The 17022-nt window shown below is 38.5% G+C and overlaps 1 protein-coding gene across 1 annotated transcript in view; it reads right to left on the bottom strand.

Moving 5' to 3' along the window:
* Positions 1-443: 443 nt before the first annotated feature.
* CDC42EP3 (CDC42 effector protein 3) overlaps positions 444-17022 on the bottom strand; it is a 28046-nt gene continuing 11467 nt past the window's right edge. The window contains exon 2 of the mRNA XM_074925734.1: positions 444-2567. Coding sequence (XP_074781835.1) covers positions 1515-2282 — 768 coding nt within the window. The 5' untranslated portion in view covers positions 2283-2567 and the 3' untranslated portion in view covers positions 444-1514. The remainder of the gene's footprint in view (positions 2568-17022) is intronic.

Raw genomic sequence — 17022 nt, 5'->3', positions numbered from 1 at the left:
ATTGACTCCCTAGAAATTTTAAGGATAAATATAATATAAATTAAAACATCCATGACTGACTTGCCCTGACAGGAAGATACAAATAAACGTGGTTATCTAATGAAGAACAGTCTAGGTAAGATCCTGACACAGTTTATAAAGACTTCAGTGAAAGCTGCTGGAACTTTGCCGTTAACTTCACTAGGGCCAAAGTATTGCTCTCTTGTCTCCAATTACTTAAAATCAGTGTATATCAGAGGGTCCTACCTACTTGGATTTTGGCCTTAAAACCTCACAAAGTTTTGAACCTGAATTGGAGAATTCAACTGAATTAAGATAGTAGAATTGATCTGCCCCTTGGTTCCATATCTCTGCAACTCCACTGCAGTCTGTTTCATTACAGCAGAAAACAAAACTTGGTGTTCTGATGAGGCTGTGTACTGAATCACAAAGACGTAGCAATTTAAAGGGTTTTTTTATTGTATTGCACACGGTATCTATGCAATCCATGTAGGTACTGTATTAAAGGATCCACATTTTCCAAAACATTGGCTGTTGCAGCACACATCACAAGCACTGTGAATAACCAGTGCCTTCTTCAAAAATTAAAATAATTGGTTGCAAGTTAAGCATATGTGGCAATAAATGAAGAAAAAAAGCAAGGAGTATCAATACATATTTCTTTTCAAACACACAAATATACAAATTTCAGAAGAGCACCAATAATGCCAAGCAACTATTTTGATGAGATACTGTATGTGTAGGCTCTGCAGTAAAAAGCCAATATGCACACAAAAAATATATTTCAACTTTTAAAATAATTTAACCATAACATCTTGCATGTGTCACCTGTTTACAACATATCATTTCATATACAATCAGGCCCAAGCCTCAACTTGTGTAAATTTGTGCATACTCATTTAAAGCAGCTGAGACTCTGGACCAGGTGTCCAAGCTGAAAGCGCCTTCAATTTGTTCACATGTGAATACAGAGTGGTAGTATAAGGCTGAGAAAGTAGGTACAGTGAAGGTATAACAGAAATGGTACTATGGAAAATGAAGGCAAACACTATCAAACCCTCAAACACAAAGTTCTAGAAAGAGGCCTACCTGTAAAGTGATGTTGTAATAATTTATAAAAATGAATAATATCAGTCTCCTTTCTGATGCTTAGAGATTCTCATATATTCAGAAGTAGAAGTAACCTGTAGAAGTGAAGTAACCAAATGTCACAAATCGGTATCATCCTCAAACTTTGTTTCTTAAGTTTCTGATCATTAATACTGGTACTTTAAAAGATTTTATATTTGCTGAAAACTGTTATTAAAATTTACCTTCCTGCTACAAGAATTTAGTGTAATAAAAATAATGAAAAACAATAGGTAAAAAAATAGTTTTTTCAGAATATTTTTAGGAAACCCGTTAAACAACTGCAAATACAACTGATTTTTAAGTGTCTCTGCCTTTGAATTACGTTTCTTTTGTTTGTTTTTGTTTAAGTGAATCACTTATAAAGCAGCAAGGGAGTACCAGTTCTAAGATTTATTCTTGTCCATTACATTGAGGACCTCATCCAAAAGTGAAGGTCCCAAGTCAAGTTGTAATGAGAGAAGAGAGCCTGCAAGATCTGAAAGCGATTCTTCTGACTTAGTCTTTGTCTTGGTTAGTTCACATGAAAGTTGACTATCATCAAATAAATCAACTGTTTGCCAGTCAGTGCATCGTTCAGAAAAGCTGGATGAGTGACTGTCTCTACCATTAGTAAGAGGTGAAGAACCACCATTTTGTTCCCATATGTCATCTTTGTATGTTTCTCCATCCTTCACCTGTTTACTTTTCTCCTGCAATTTCTCTTCTATTACTGGCTCACAGCTAAGCCTAGGATTTCTTGATGACCTGATGGATTCTTGCTTTGAATTAAACGTCACTGGTGACAATAAGGGCAACATAAGGGCTTGAGAACCCCCAATGGCAGGAAGGGAAATAGCATTTTTGAGCACTGGTGATGGAGTTTCTGTAAACATGGATTCAGAGGTGCTGTTTGCCCTTAAGAATTCATTATGGCCACCAGACTGGCTAACTCTGGTTTCTCCTTCATTTCCAGGCAATAGCTCATAGTTGCCCTGCAAAAAGGAGATGTCTCCAAAAACATCATGTTGTCCCTCTTTTCCAATGTGTATGGTGTGACGAAAATCTCCAAGTGGTGGACTGATCATATCAGGAGATAAGATATCCCTCAGTTTGAATTTCTTCCCTTTTTTATTGTTAGCAGCTTTCAGGTAGATGGGTGTCTTGGCTGGCATCTTGCTTGTAGTTTCTGAGAGAGGAAGTTACTAAAAAAAAAAAAAAGGAAGGGGAGGGAGAAGCCTCTTACAATGTCAGTTATTCTCAGGAGAGCTTCTTCAGCATTATCAACATTACATCACCATCTTGAACCACTCTTTCACATGAAGTCCTTTTCTTCTGATGCAGAGAGCTGTGGTGTATGTGAAGGTGAATGTCTCCCACTGCAGATTTTTCCAAGGTACAGCACAAGTTTCAGGTCAGTTAGCAACCAAATGCCCTGCTACTTCCAGAACTTGAGAAACCTGCATGGGATACAAAATCAGGTTATCATTAATTTATTTTTCATGGTTCATTCAGTCTTGTTTTTACAAAAAAAAAAAAAAAAAAAAAAAAGTAATGGTACTGACAGTTCCAGCCTGCAGATTAGCTTTATGATGTTGCTTCCCTTCATTAGGCAGGATAAAAGAGTTTAGATTAACAAGGGCTAGCTAACCTTTCTCTGACTCCATAGCTTTTTTTGAAGTCAGAGTTTCTTAGACACGGTTGCTGAGCACAATTCATTTGATAAATATCACTATCTCAATCTTTCTTCTTATTCTGGCATTCAAAATGCTGGCCTTTGAGAGCATATGCAGAAACACATTTATAACATTCAACAACATCAGGCTTTTGGTATACCCAGGAAGATTGACAGAATCATTCAGGAAACCTTTTTGGAAATGGGGGAGACCACTTTGGATTCGAAAACTTCAGATACTCCCATTTAGTGCTGGAACTCTCACAAACTGTCACCCACAACGTTTCTGGTAATTGTACCCATTTAAAAGAATAGTTTTAGGTACTTGAAAAAAAGTGCTAGTCCAGGTCTTTACAATTAGATACATCCAAATGCAGGTGTCTTAGAAGAGACTGATTCTTGTGACTTCAGCCTTTAGACTACAGGAATTCTTCACAGCAATTAGTTGTAGTCTAGCTCATGAATTATCTAGATCATGAGGCCACAGTGACTCAGAGTTGCTCTGTGCAACCAAATGAAACAGTGCTTGCAAACCAAGTTGTCATATTAGAATGTGATCTCCAAAAAGTCTGATAAAACAGTCTACAATAGGCTATCGGGTCAACAAGCTATGGAAAAAACCACACTTCATTAACGCCTTAATGGTGTATTTCTTCCTTATAGGACCAGTTCCCAAATCTCGAGCAATCTCAGAATAAATTCTTTTTTTCCCTGGACATTTTTGTACTTTCCCCTATTAAGTCCATGGACAATCAGAGTGTCACAGGTCACTCCTCACCAGAATACTCAGCCACAAATCCCATACATTCTGTCCATCACCATCCTCACTCTGTAAAGGAGCTTGCCATTTTTGCACAGAAAGACTGTTCTGTATAAGAAGGGAAGGGAAGCCGTCTGTAACAAGGGCTGCTTTTGCTGCCTTTTATCCATGTCCCAGCCAATATTTTCCTTCATCAAATCAAGCCCAGTAAGAATCACCAGTTTTAAAACTTCATACTGTATGGCTATACAGACAGATTGTCAAGAAGTATTTAAGAATTTTCATAAATCCTATAACCTGAGTAATTAGTTCCTACAGTGGAGTACTTAACAGTCCATCACAAGGAGAGCTGGGAATCTAGCCAGGTTAGTATTTTGGTTTTTGATTCCCACCAGTTATCTACTGCACTTCAGATGTCATTGAAAAGCCCTCCCCAAAAAGTACAACAGATACAAACAGATGAAAGCCATCATACAAAATAAGCTCAATGTTCAATAAGTTATGACATTTTACACTTTAAGCTCAATTTTGAATATATGATTGATTGCATCAATCAGTTAAAAGCATTCTAAAGCTTCCTTCTACTCAACAAAATGGTAATTCATTAGGATCTAAAGAATATTAGGAGATTCATACTACATACCAAAACTCCACCAACTTAACTCCATGTCAGTACTGTCAAATACAAGAGTCCTAAATAAGATCTCTCATCGAACAAAGCCGAATGGTGAGGTTGTTTTATGTTTATCTAGTGAACTCGGCTCGATCTCGCTTCACAGGAATAACAGGCCAAATTCCCTCTGATTCCAGTTCCTCATTCTTTCAGATCTTTCAATCTGGAATGAATGGCAAGGTAGTGTCAATGTGGTACAAAGTCATGCTTGTTGGTCACTAGTGTAAAAATGAAAGACAAATCCTAGTTCATTCAAATCTTTCATGGCTTCCACCAGTTTGGATGTGTACCAAAAACCATTATCACCCATCTCCACAAAGAGATTTCAAAGAAACCTGGACAAATAAAACATCTGAACATCAATAAATACTACAATCAAGTGTAAAATAACTTTTAATATAAATAAGCCATTTTGACACACGACCGCTCAGTATTTTATTTAGCTCATAGCTCAGGAAGAAAAAAATGCAATAACCCAAAATAGAGCAAACATTTGGGCATCCAAATGTCCTTTAGTTCTTGCACTATGAGAGTGCCCCAGTAAGGGGCAGTGTAAAACCACAGTACCTCAGAGGATGCTGCAAGAGACTCCCACGTCAAGAACTATAATCGCTCTCTATACAGCAGTCCCTGCAATTGTGAAGGCCTTGCCTTCCATTTGGCCAGTGCAAGACGCTTTACATTTGAAAAGAACTTTGACAATTAGGTTCGTACTGCAAGCATCCCTTTCTCTGCTGAAAACAAAGGCTACCCTTACTGTAGATTTCACTAGCCACTCTACTGAAAATCTGCAAATTACACCATGTAAATAAAAGATAAGAGTTCCTTCCTCAAAAGACAGGCTTTCCACATACAGCATAACATAGGCTTCAGAGCAACTTTACTTTGTTCTTGCATACCTATCCTCTTTGTCAGCTAAGGTGTACAGGTTTTAAGCTACTTTGACCAGCTGAAATATATCATAAAACTGGATCTATTTACTTAACCTAAAATACTGGTTTTACTCATATTTCATTTACAATTAAATAAGGAAGAACTTATATCAATATACAACGTGCCTTTTTTTTTTTTTTTTAAAAAAAAGGTTGTTCTTTTAGTGAAAAAAATTTTAGAAATTCTTTTTTAGAAAAAAAAATATAAATCCGACTTTGGCAAATGAAGAAAGGCTTAATGAGACTAAGCCTCCAGGCTCAACTCCTGCAAAACTAAGAAATTAGTGCACAGAATTTTCACAAGAACCTTACACACTCCCTGTATTCAGCAAGATTTAATGAAATCATGAGTACACACAGGCTAAGAGAAGGAACAGAACACACTCCAATCTCCATACCAGGCTCACAGTAAAGTTCACCTTGTCTTAAAATGAGACCTTTTTCTGATCTTGCTGCTAAAAGGGTCTCTGTTTTGATTAATTCCAACTCAGTAACTAAGTGAATGCATAGCCAAACTGGAAAGCTGAGTGAGAAATTACCAGAAAACCAAATGCATAACCAAAAATCCACAGTCCCAGACAGTCGGCCTACAGTGGAAGATCTTAAATTGAAAGAAAAACAACATGAAAGGATTTTTCTTCCAGTTAAAGAGATATCCCTCTCCTAAGAAGATCCAAGACAGAGAAACTTCAGCCCAGTGAAAATTAAAGTTTTAGTTTGGCTGTAACACTTGCCCATTTTCATTCCTATCACTTCACACTCTCATAATAAGTGTTTTCCTTGGTAACAAAGACTAATATTTTCAGAGGCACTTCTCAATCTGCCTTGTGAACCCTTCTGTCCACTCACCAATCATCACCATCCACACAGCTCAAAGTTTTTCATGGATGCCTTAGTTTATTCCACAGTGCTTTTTAAAAGATCAGACTCTCAGCAAATATTTCAACAGCTAAACTTACAAAGCCAGAGACAAATAAGGGTCAAGGTGCAAAATCTTATTTGTGCACAAATCCTAAGGGACCTATATCCTTAAACAGTGTCCTAGGCAAAGAAATGATAGAAAGAATATCCTAGTTCCACAGAGCAGGACCAGAAGTAAGTGTGCACTCTGGGAAGCCTATGGGCTTTCTACAGGACAATCCCTTGCAAGGGCTCTGCTTTAGACATCACTGGCTAGAAGTATGTGAACTTTAGAGAAACCCATTTCCAAGGCATCATTTAAAACAATACTGAATTATTTTGTGGAGCAAGTCACTAGGAGAAAACAGAGTCTGTATATTATTTAAATATCTAAATGAGAATAAAGTAACACAGCAAAAGACAGACACAAGCTATGAAATAAGCTGCTGCAACTTTTCTACAGAATGAAATATCTGCAAGCATAGAAGAATTAGGCTTTAGGGGTTCATTTTAGGTTTTAGCTACCAGTAGCTTTCAGCAGCAAAAACAAACTGTTGAGAACATCCTTGTCAATGCTGTTACTTTAACTATGCCTGAAACAACATCAGCACAAACCACATTTTCACTGTTTTTGTAACAGGGGCTTGAACTCATGCAGTCACAATTCCTGAATGTTGGTAAAACAAACTGCCAGTATAACCAAGTCTTCAGGTACAAGAAAAGCAACAGGTGATGCACCATAGACCATGCTCCGGTGGACTGGCAGCCTCTGAAGATGAGAGGCCACTTCTAGACCAGGCCACCAGGAAGCCTCTGCTTAGAAAGCTACCACTTTCTGAGTAGCTTTAACCAAACTGGGTGTTAACACTTTACCCTCCAGCTTGTTCATCTAAATTTACCTTGTTTATAAGAGGCCCAGTCTTTGAATTCATCTGTCAACATTGAAGTTCCCTGATCAGATTAGGAGTACTCAGCCCTTTGTTTCTCCCTCCATCAAAGAACTTGCACCTTTCTGATTAAAGCTACAGATCTAATTACTTTATAAAAACAATCAGGCTAATCACACTTCAGTTCAACTAATTTTCTCAAACTGCACTCAACCTACTTTACTAGGTCAAATCTAACTTATTTTATCCCATTGTCACATTTAGAAAATGAAGGGAAAAAAATCCCCAATCCTTCCTACAGCTACAGAAACACAGGTCAAAAGGGGACCCTACGATGCAACTCATTAATTTCTCCATCATCCTGCAAAGACCCAGATGTCTTCTACTAGTCCTAGAAGAATGTTGTCCACTCTCCTCTTAAAAAATTCCCTACAGGTGCAGACTGCACACAATCATTTACTTCACAGAGGCTAGTCATCAGAGAAGATGCACCTGAAGTCTCCCCTGCTCTAATCTGGGCCCCGATGAATACAGTTCATTATTTTATGCATTCTACTTCTCTTCTCAGCCTCCTTTTCCTCAGATTAAACAACACAAATATTTCAATCTTTCAACGCAGGTCATGTTTTCTGGAGCTTGAATAGCTTCCCCCCAACCTCCTTTTCTGGTCTTCCTCCCCTCAGCTCAAGTCCTTCTTTAAATATGCCCAAAAGCAAACACAATATTCAAGATGAGATCTCAATTTCACTCTTAATAGTGTCTGCATTTTTCTTTCAGCATCACAGCATTGTTGGCATATGTTTAGTTTGTAGTCCATTAAAAATCTTCAGTGAAGAACTGTTGTCTAGCCAGTTATTCTTCACCTTGTTCTTGATTATGCCTCTGTAGCAAAGCCTCCATACTCACTGAATTACATTCTATGCATTTCAAACACTTCAGATGGTCAGGATCACTTGGAATTTTAATCTTGGCCTCTACAGCATACAAGTTTAGCATCATCTGTGGATGTAATAAGCATACATTTAAGTCATTCATGAAAATATTGTGTAGTAACAGAGATGGAAGACAGTCCTGCAGAGTTCCACCTGATATATCTTTCCAGGTTAACAGTGGCTAAATAAATATTCCAAGGTACTACTACTTGAAGAAGCTTGAATTCTTGAAACAATGTCTGCTCAGGGGGGAGTAAGGAAATGTGAATATGCTCCATAATACAGATATATTAGTGAAAGACAAGGAAGGCTTGGAAAACTTCAGCTATACACTAGCTGGGGAGATTTTTTTTTTTAAAGCAAAGTAATTAATTATCAGTCATCTTTGGAAGGGAAAGTGAAAGGGAAATGTAAAGAAAAATCATATAGGGATACATCTACATCTCTTGCTATAAATACTTTTTCCCCATGTAAATCAAATACAAATAGTACACTAGCTGTGAGCAGTCCACCTGAAGAAGTGTTAATTGTCATTAAGTGTAAGCACAGATAAAGACAGGCTGTATACAGTGTCTTTCTCTCCAGGTATCTTCCTCTTCTCCAGCACCCTCCTCTTCCCCCCCCCCCATAAAAACTAGGTTCACAAATGAAGAAAAAACAAGTTTCCAAAATGATTTTTAATTGTTGAGCCCTCTAAATCTTGCCACCTTTCCTGGCATAGTACCCTTTCAAATGGATCAAGCCAGAGTAAATCATATTAACCAGGGAACACCATCAGCTTTAAACCATTAAAGTACTTGTGCATTATATTGAAATGAATTAGTTAGTTCACCTATTTAAGAGTTTTCACTTTAGCTTGTAAGAAAAAGAAATAAAGGAAAGCCAATCTGGTTAAAAAAAATAATAATAATTTTCACAGTTCATTGTTTCCTTCCAACAGTTGTACCAGCACAGCAGGAAGGACCTGCTGTAGTTATTTAATTTGGGGCTGCTGTTTAATTTGAGCAACTGGCCCCAGTCTACAGTTATTATTTTGTTCTGTATCAGACTGTGAGATTACAAAGGCCCTTTATCAACCAGTAACCTTCAACCCTGTTAAGGTACTTGAATAGTAACCAAGTTGTTTTTCAGTCATCCTTTTTGATCGAAGTGAACAGGGGGAATTCCTCATGTGGTGATGGTGGGGGAGTAATTTTAAGCCTTCAAATACGTGTCTGTCTCTCTCCTTTGAACCCTCTCCAATTTTCCAACATCCTTTTCAGAGCAGATCAGAATTAGTGACATCATTTCAATATCATTCTCCCCAACAGCAAATACAGAGATAAAAATCACTTCTTTCTTCCCATCATTGCTGCCTTGTTTATAAACAAGATCATATTTCTGCTTTTATCCTCAACATCTTACAACAGGATTTCTCCTGTATTTACAGGGTAGCATTATATTACAAACCATTTAAGCGTTCTTGTGCTGGTGTAACAAAAAACCAGAATTCTTCAAGCAGAATCAACTATATTGGCAGAAGTAGAAATTTGTTATCACTACTATTTCTTGGTTCGGAGTGGGCATCCCCATTCTAATTTTTAGGATGAAAATACACATATATTCATTCAATTGACAAATTTTCCCAGCACAGCCAATGGCAGTGCTCACATGACACCGTTTGTCTGGTAAGACTCTATTCCTTAGGAAGAAAAAAAAAAACTTTCTAAGCTTCCTCCAGCAAATAAGATGGATTTATATTCTTTAGGATAAAAAGCAAGGCCATACTTCAGAAAGAGAAAATATTTTATTTGAATGTGCTCAAGCTGTCAATCAGCAAATCATATGAGGTTTCTCCATCTTCCTCATCAATATACTTCCTCAACAATCTCTTATCACATGCAAATTTGTACCGCAACAATTTTACACATATTTCACTTGTTTACAGGCTGCTCATAAAAAATACGGTGCAGCCCCATGCTGTACAAAAAAAAAAAAAAAAAAAATCCCTGCATTATTTCAATAGAAATACATCCCTCTTTGATACTGGCTTCTTCCTGACATTTACTCTGAGATTCCAAATGTTTTTAATACATGCTTTGTTGACACTGAAGAGGACTAATGTTTTAAAAATCTGGCTGTGATGCAATATTAAGTCAAATGCCTTATAGAGTCTGTTTTTGCAGTTGTGCTTTTTACCACTCATTAGAATGTCTTAAATAATTCCTGTCGTTTTTTTAATCAGGCAATTTTTCACCTTCCAACAGGTTTCAGTCACAACTTGCTTTCAGCTTTGAAAAGGTAGCATCTTTTCTAGAATAATAAAAACCTTTTTTCTTCTCTTCCTCAGAGACAGGAATTTAATGAGTTCACTATATTCTGTTGTTGTCCTCCATGGACTGAAACAGGTCCCTCTTTATTACCTTCTCCTTAGCTTTGTTGACTGGTACATTTGCACGTACATATTTAATACCATATAGTTCACCTTTATCATTGGCTTTTAAAAACTGGGTGAGTGCAAGACCAGGCAGATTTAGGCACAGGTACATTTCAGTAGCAAGTCTAGCACCTTAGCTCATGCAGCCGGTGAAGGTGAGGTTATGCTACATCAGACAGACTGTGCACTGAAGCATAGTCACACATTTCCTCCTACAAAGCCAGCAGACCAGATGAGCAAATAGCTGGGGACCATAAACTCATAAGCCACAAGACAGAGAGGCTTAAAAGCCTGTCCATCAATTCTCTTAGGCCAAAGGAAAACCATTGTGAAAGGGGGCAAAAAACCTAAACCCTATAACCTGAGCCTTTGTGCCACCTAAAGATTGGGTAACTGCTCTGATTGAAATCTCATCTGCTGAGGGACAAGAAAGGAACAGTTTTAGCCAAAGCAGCTGCCTGATGACGCTCAAGGCATGTTCATGTAAGTGCCAGTATTGCTGTATGGAAGAACTTGGGAAGATGTGGATTGAGGCAGGCAGTACTGTCCCTTTTGATGTCAGACAGCACTCATATCAGTCTAAGTGGATTATGAATCCACACCCTTTGTAATTCTAAGCAGGTTAGCATAGATGTCTTTCTCTTTTGACACAGAGGGTGTAGTTCCCCAACCCAGCTCTGCTCTCAAAGATGGTTTAAGAAGTTCCTACCCTGGATTCCTCACTCCTGACTGCTGGTTCCCAGTTCTGCGCTGCATCCTTGTACCCTCTGTGGGCTGGCAGACCTACAAGCCACACTGCAAACTGTTCACAGCAGCAATTCTCCCCACTAACTCAGTTTACAGTAAAGGCTTATCAACAGCTGCAGTGCAACTGATGGCAATGCCTCGAGAGAGTTCAAGCCCAATATAACTGTTGCTGTCAAAGGCATTCTCCCCTTCCTCCCTACTGTGTGCACACACTTGACCCCTTATAAGCCAGTTCAGCACACTGAACTGTGTAAAAACTAACTAGGAAAGGTCGGTAAGATCACAAGGATAGGAGCGAGACTGCTGCTTTCAGTTGCAACAAGTCATTTGAATAGCTTAGCTGTCTTGTGAAACATCACACTTAGAGCAAGGAGTTCTATCAGAAGGGGTGGGCAATTCTTTACCAACTCTTCTGCAAGAAAAAACGTCCATGGAATTACATCCAGATTTTATTAACTTCTGATGCAAAAACGGCTTAGTAGCTCCACTAGCTTCTGCCTCAGGGTTCCCAAGGCTGCTGTCATGTTGAAATGAGTTTTTTCCAACTATAGTTAAGTTATTATTATTACTATTTTTTAAAAAAGGATCCCTAGCTTAACATTTCCTTAACTGGTAGCTCCTGATAAAAGGCAATCTAAAATAAAAGCATCTTGCAAAATCCCAATAGAAAAAAAAAAACAAAACCCCAAAATCCCCCACACTCTATCCTGAACTCCCCACCTCCAATTCTCAAATACCCTTCATTGGTAAGTCAAATATTCTTTATCATCTCCTTGAAGCACACAAGTGACATAGGAATATTATGATCATCAGTTATCCTATCATTCAATTCTCAAAGCTTTTCACTTGGAATAAGTATTTGCCATCTTGAAGTGGCTGATAAACTAGGTTTAAAACAAACTTGAAAACCAAAGAGCCCTCTATATGCAAAGACTAACAATGAGGTAGAGGTACAAAGCTATAGAAAAACATAAATTTGCACAGGAATTTTGTTTTATTACATAGAAAAAGGATGAATCCTCTGCCCTGTTGAAGTTCTGCCTCCTTCAGAGAGTTTAATGGTCATCAAGATGAGATCAAAGAGTGTGGGGTTGGGGTAGATGAAAGAAAGGAAATTCTTCAATGGATTACAAAAATCATCACTAAATTGCTTTATTGATACAACTCATGTCCTCTTTAAGGAATGAGGATAAAATCATGCGGTAAATAGGACTTCTAAAATTTTGTTATCTATACGCAATTCAAAGTAGATTGTTAATACAACTAAAGTAACTGTCTTATAACCCTTACATGAAACAAAAGGAAAAAAATAGAAATTATATCTTCATTGTGAGTTTATACTATACTCCTAACAAAACAACTCAGCTATGTGAAGGCACCATTTGAGCAGAGGTAAGAATCTGAAGAAATAAGTGACAACTGAAAGACATGTAATATTCTGGCTCTGCTCTGCAGCATGTCAGTGACATTTGTGACATGACCCTGCTGATGGGGACGCATTACACTGGACAGCAGCAAAGGGGTCCTCACTTCCTCCTGAGATCTTTCTGCCACAGATGCTCAGTTCTGTTAACTTGAGTTGCTTGTACTAAATTGATCAGAATTCTTTTTTCTGGAATATATCAAATAGTATCAGAATGCGTTCACTCTCTGTGCCAAGTCATATTTCACTTACTGCTCTTAAAACCAGGCAGAGTTAATCAGCTTAATGTGAAAGAAATTAATATACTCAGCACTTGTGCAGAGGTATGCCGTCTGAATATTCAGAGTGGCAGAGTAGCGATTCAGTGCTAAAGCTAGTTTATTGAAAGAAGTATCAGCTGTTAATCAAACTCTAAACCCCATGTCTTTAATTAAACTGTTTGAAATACTGCTGTTTCAAATCCCACTAAAGCTACCTTCTCAGCACTCTGGGTTTTACCTCAGCCAGTATTCAGCACCTATCTTCCCATTACTGCAGCCATATTTCAAGAGATAAGTACAGCTCTAAGATACAGCTTAAGCCAAATGGTGAGTGAGATGACAACATCTGTATACAGAGAAGACTGGATCTCAAGCTTGCATGTGCAGGCAACGTGACAGAATAATTAAATGGGTCAGGGAAACATGCTGTATCCAATGAACCCAAACAGACCTAATGTACTGCAAGTCAAGTCCTGTCCTTTGCAGCTTTTTGGAAAAGCATTTTGCAGACGTTCATGTTCTCTCTACACTCTGCAGGGTCTCCTGCTTTAGAACTTTGCCTTGAGACTGCAAGAGAACATAAATCCCTCTGTTTAATGGTCAATATTTCAAAGTGCTCCAAAATGGACATTTTGTTTTCAGAAGTAGTGTCAAGGGAAAGCATATTGGCAGCAAAAAGAAAACTTCTAGTAGGCAGTCACATTAGGGTAATGTAATCATGACTCATGCTCCTCACCCATTTCCTGACTAGCGCTGTGCATGATCAAAAGAAAACCAGCCACAGTAATGCTGCCGCTCGTTAATGTTAGCTAGCCTGAAAGGATTACAGACTACCAGAAAACAAACTCATTGCAGAGGATCCTATTTAAAGCCTGGCATAAATCGACACTGACAAACACAGTGGTGTAATACCATACTCAGCCAAAACAACAACTTGCCTTTGTTGCAAGAAACAAGTCACAACTTTTTATGCTGAGTTCTCCTACCTCAACAAACTCTCTCACACACCTTAAAACACTGTAAATCCCTGGGGAATACAGGGAGTGAGAGGGGAATATCCAATTGCTAGTTAGTATCTAAAGACATACTAGATACATGGCCTTTTTCAAGGGGATCACAGCAAACCCAGACTGCTATAAAACAATTATCACCTCCTGAGAAAGGCTGTAAAAGAACACACACACAAGCCAAAGCACGAGTTGGGCCTAAGTGGTGGTCACCAAGAAAGACATTGCAAGAGGCAATTTCTGTCTGTGTTCAATCCTGTTGGGCAGCCTGAATGAAACGTGTGCTTAATGATGCAAATTGGTGTTCATTTGTATAAAGAGTTCTTCAGCAGAAAACAAATTTCAGATCCTTGATGGAACCTTGGTCACATTTAATTTGTTCCAAAACCCACATTAATGAAACCCCAAAATTAATCAGATCTTTCAACAGAAACTAGGCTAGACGTTAGGTAACACAGATTACAACACCCAGCTGCACCTCTCTGCAGCCCTCACAGGCCAAATAGAATCATAGAACCATTCAGGTTCTTCTTGGAAAAGACCTTTAAGATCACCGAGTCCAGCAAGTCAACTCCTCTCCCTCCCTCCTACTTCAGAAGCAGAGCCTTGCATTTGCAGGTCCCTTTCACTCGACCCTTTACAAAAGCCAACTAACTGCTAAACATGCTCCTCAGCACCAGTCACTGTGTTCCTTATGCTACTTCTGATGCCAGATCAAAACAAAGGGAAGAGAGATCCTGAAGTCGACCATTAAATATATAATCCATTGCCAAAACCATTGTCTGTAGAATTAAGACTGATCAGCAGTGGCACTCCTCTCCCAGGGTACTGAGGAGACCTATACCAGGTGCCTGACAGCCAAATTCAACCTGAATTTAACAACAACCTGGCTTTTTAGTAATGCTTCAGCCTACCTCTTAGGAATCTCAGACATTTTCCCCCTCACGTGATACAGAGTACTGAGGGACAGGTAGGAGAAACAATCAGTTGCACAAAGCAAAAGCTATGTTTAGGTCTGACTAAACTAACACCAGCCAAATATACTAAGCCTGTATTTTATCTAGGTTGCACTAAATCAGAGAGAAGCTAGTTCTGGAACAGAGTCCACATATATCAAGCTCTTACACTTCATTGTGACACTTGGTGCTAAACTGTTACAACTTTGCTTGGTCATCACATGTCTTATGTATACAACTCTAGCAGCACAGAAATGAGGTGCAGCAATCCCTTCAGGCATGGATGCGTGTCTCTCTTGACCAAGAATAAGCTGTTACCACATGCTGCAAGTCCTTCATGTACTAATTCATACAGCTGGTATGGAAGGCAATGGCGTGTAGGCAGAAAAATAAAGGAACATAATTCAAGAACGTACTTTCCTGTGTAAAGGGCACATTTATTTGCTTAATCCTTTAATAAGTAGGTAAGATGAACGTCTGCCTTTACGGAAGGCTATTTAAAGCAAATTTCTAATGGTTTCTGCAAGCTCCAGGGAGTAAGAATTCAAGTCATGGGAGGAGTGATATGTTGCTTAGTGTGGCTTACCATCCTTTGGAAATTTAATAAAAGGTGACACCTTGTAGAGCTCAGGACATCTGAGCAGTAATGCTGACAAAAAATGCTGACCTTTGTTCAAACTCTAGACAACAAACAAACAAAACCCCAAACCAAAACCAAACAAAACAACAACAACAAAAACAACAAAAAAACCAAACACACCCCCCCCCCCCCCCAAACAAAAAACCAAACCACCAACTCAGAAAACAAGAACAATGGAAAGATGGTCAGAATCCAAGCCAATTACTTTGGTCAACTGCTTTGTCCTGAATGCAAATTCAAACCATATCAAGAAAAAAAAAATCCCCCATATAATACTGTATCAATGCATTAGGACTGCAGTCATTTAAGGCACAGTGTGGTCCTCTCTTCTCTTGTGAAAGTCCAGACTCTTTCTTTCCACAGAGATAATCTCTATAGAAACAGGTAAGCAACCGGCTTTGGCTCCCTGAATTACAGAAGAGCACATGGTCAAAAGAGACAGTACACTCAAGAAATTTAAGAGGGAACTTGCATCCGAGGAGGGCATCAACATCTCAGTGTTGCTGCTTAGTACTAGACAGGAAGAAATTAATGTAGTGTCTGTTCCACAGATTCTCTGGATATAGCTCACATGGGAAGGAATAGAAATATCATAACAAAAATACTTTTGAAACACAGTCCCAGACAAAGGCAGCTACAGCAACTTCTAGAAGGAAGATGATATTACCAAACTGGCATTCCTTCTTTTCCTCTGTACGTGGGCGCTACCTGGATTCACCAGAGGTATGCTCCTTCTGGCTGCAGAAGCAGTGGGGCAGCATATTTGTGCTCCAAGGAAGGAGCCCAAGGAAATCCTTACTGGAGGAAATCATTAAATTGTTCACAGCCAGATACAAAGATCCATGTTAGAAATAGTTCATCAACTTCCCTACTGCTATAGTCCTATGCTTCTTAAGTTAAACCACATCCTTGGGGAAAATAGAATTTTGTAGTTGTTTAAGTTCTCAGAACACTAAATATCAGTTATCCTACAATAATTCCAATACATATTTTTTTTTCTTAAACAAAAATCCTGCCACAGACACTGCTTTTATACTCTTGCCATTCCTGAAAAGATCATAATCCATTCACTTCAGAGAACAAAAGTGGAAAGGTAGAGACAATTCATCATGGGAAGAAAGGTCCAAACAACAATGAAAAGAAGAAAATCTGCACCTAATCAGTAAACCAAACCGCTCCAGATATTAGCAGCCTGCAGTAGAACAGTTAACTTTTAATAGTCACCAGGTTAGTGGCTGCTGCTTAAGAAAGTTCACACCTCCCAGAGTGAGCTTTCAGACTGTCTGAAACAAGGCAGGTAGCTTCACCCAGGGTACCAACACAAATTGAAAGAGTATTACATCTTAAAGTGAAATCTCAATTTTAAAAACAAAAGTATTGTGATTATCTTAAAAGTCCAGAGAGGCTCATAATCTGCCTTGCATTTTGGCTGTTACATTCTCAGTGACTTGATATCCAACAAGATGAACTAAGTGCTGCTTTAGAACTTGATTAAGCCTAATAAATATTAAAACACCCTTCATACCTCTTGCTAGTGACCCTTCTTATGCAGGTGAAGATACAGAAAATTGTTACATGTTTTTCCAGACACTGAAACACTCTTCTTGGGCTTTCCATTGAAACATTATCATTTACTAGGCATCTGGAAATAGCCATTTGCTCCTTGGTCAAATGGAGCATTCATGTCCTCAGCAGAGCACAACAAAG

This window comes from Athene noctua, chromosome 1 (assembly GCF_965140245.1).
Source record: "Athene noctua chromosome 1, bAthNoc1.hap1.1, whole genome shotgun sequence".
Taxonomy (NCBI): domain Eukaryota; kingdom Metazoa; phylum Chordata; class Aves; order Strigiformes; family Strigidae; genus Athene; species Athene noctua.
Note: the sequence above shows the minus strand (reverse complement) of the source record. Positions and strands in the feature narration are given on the sequence as shown.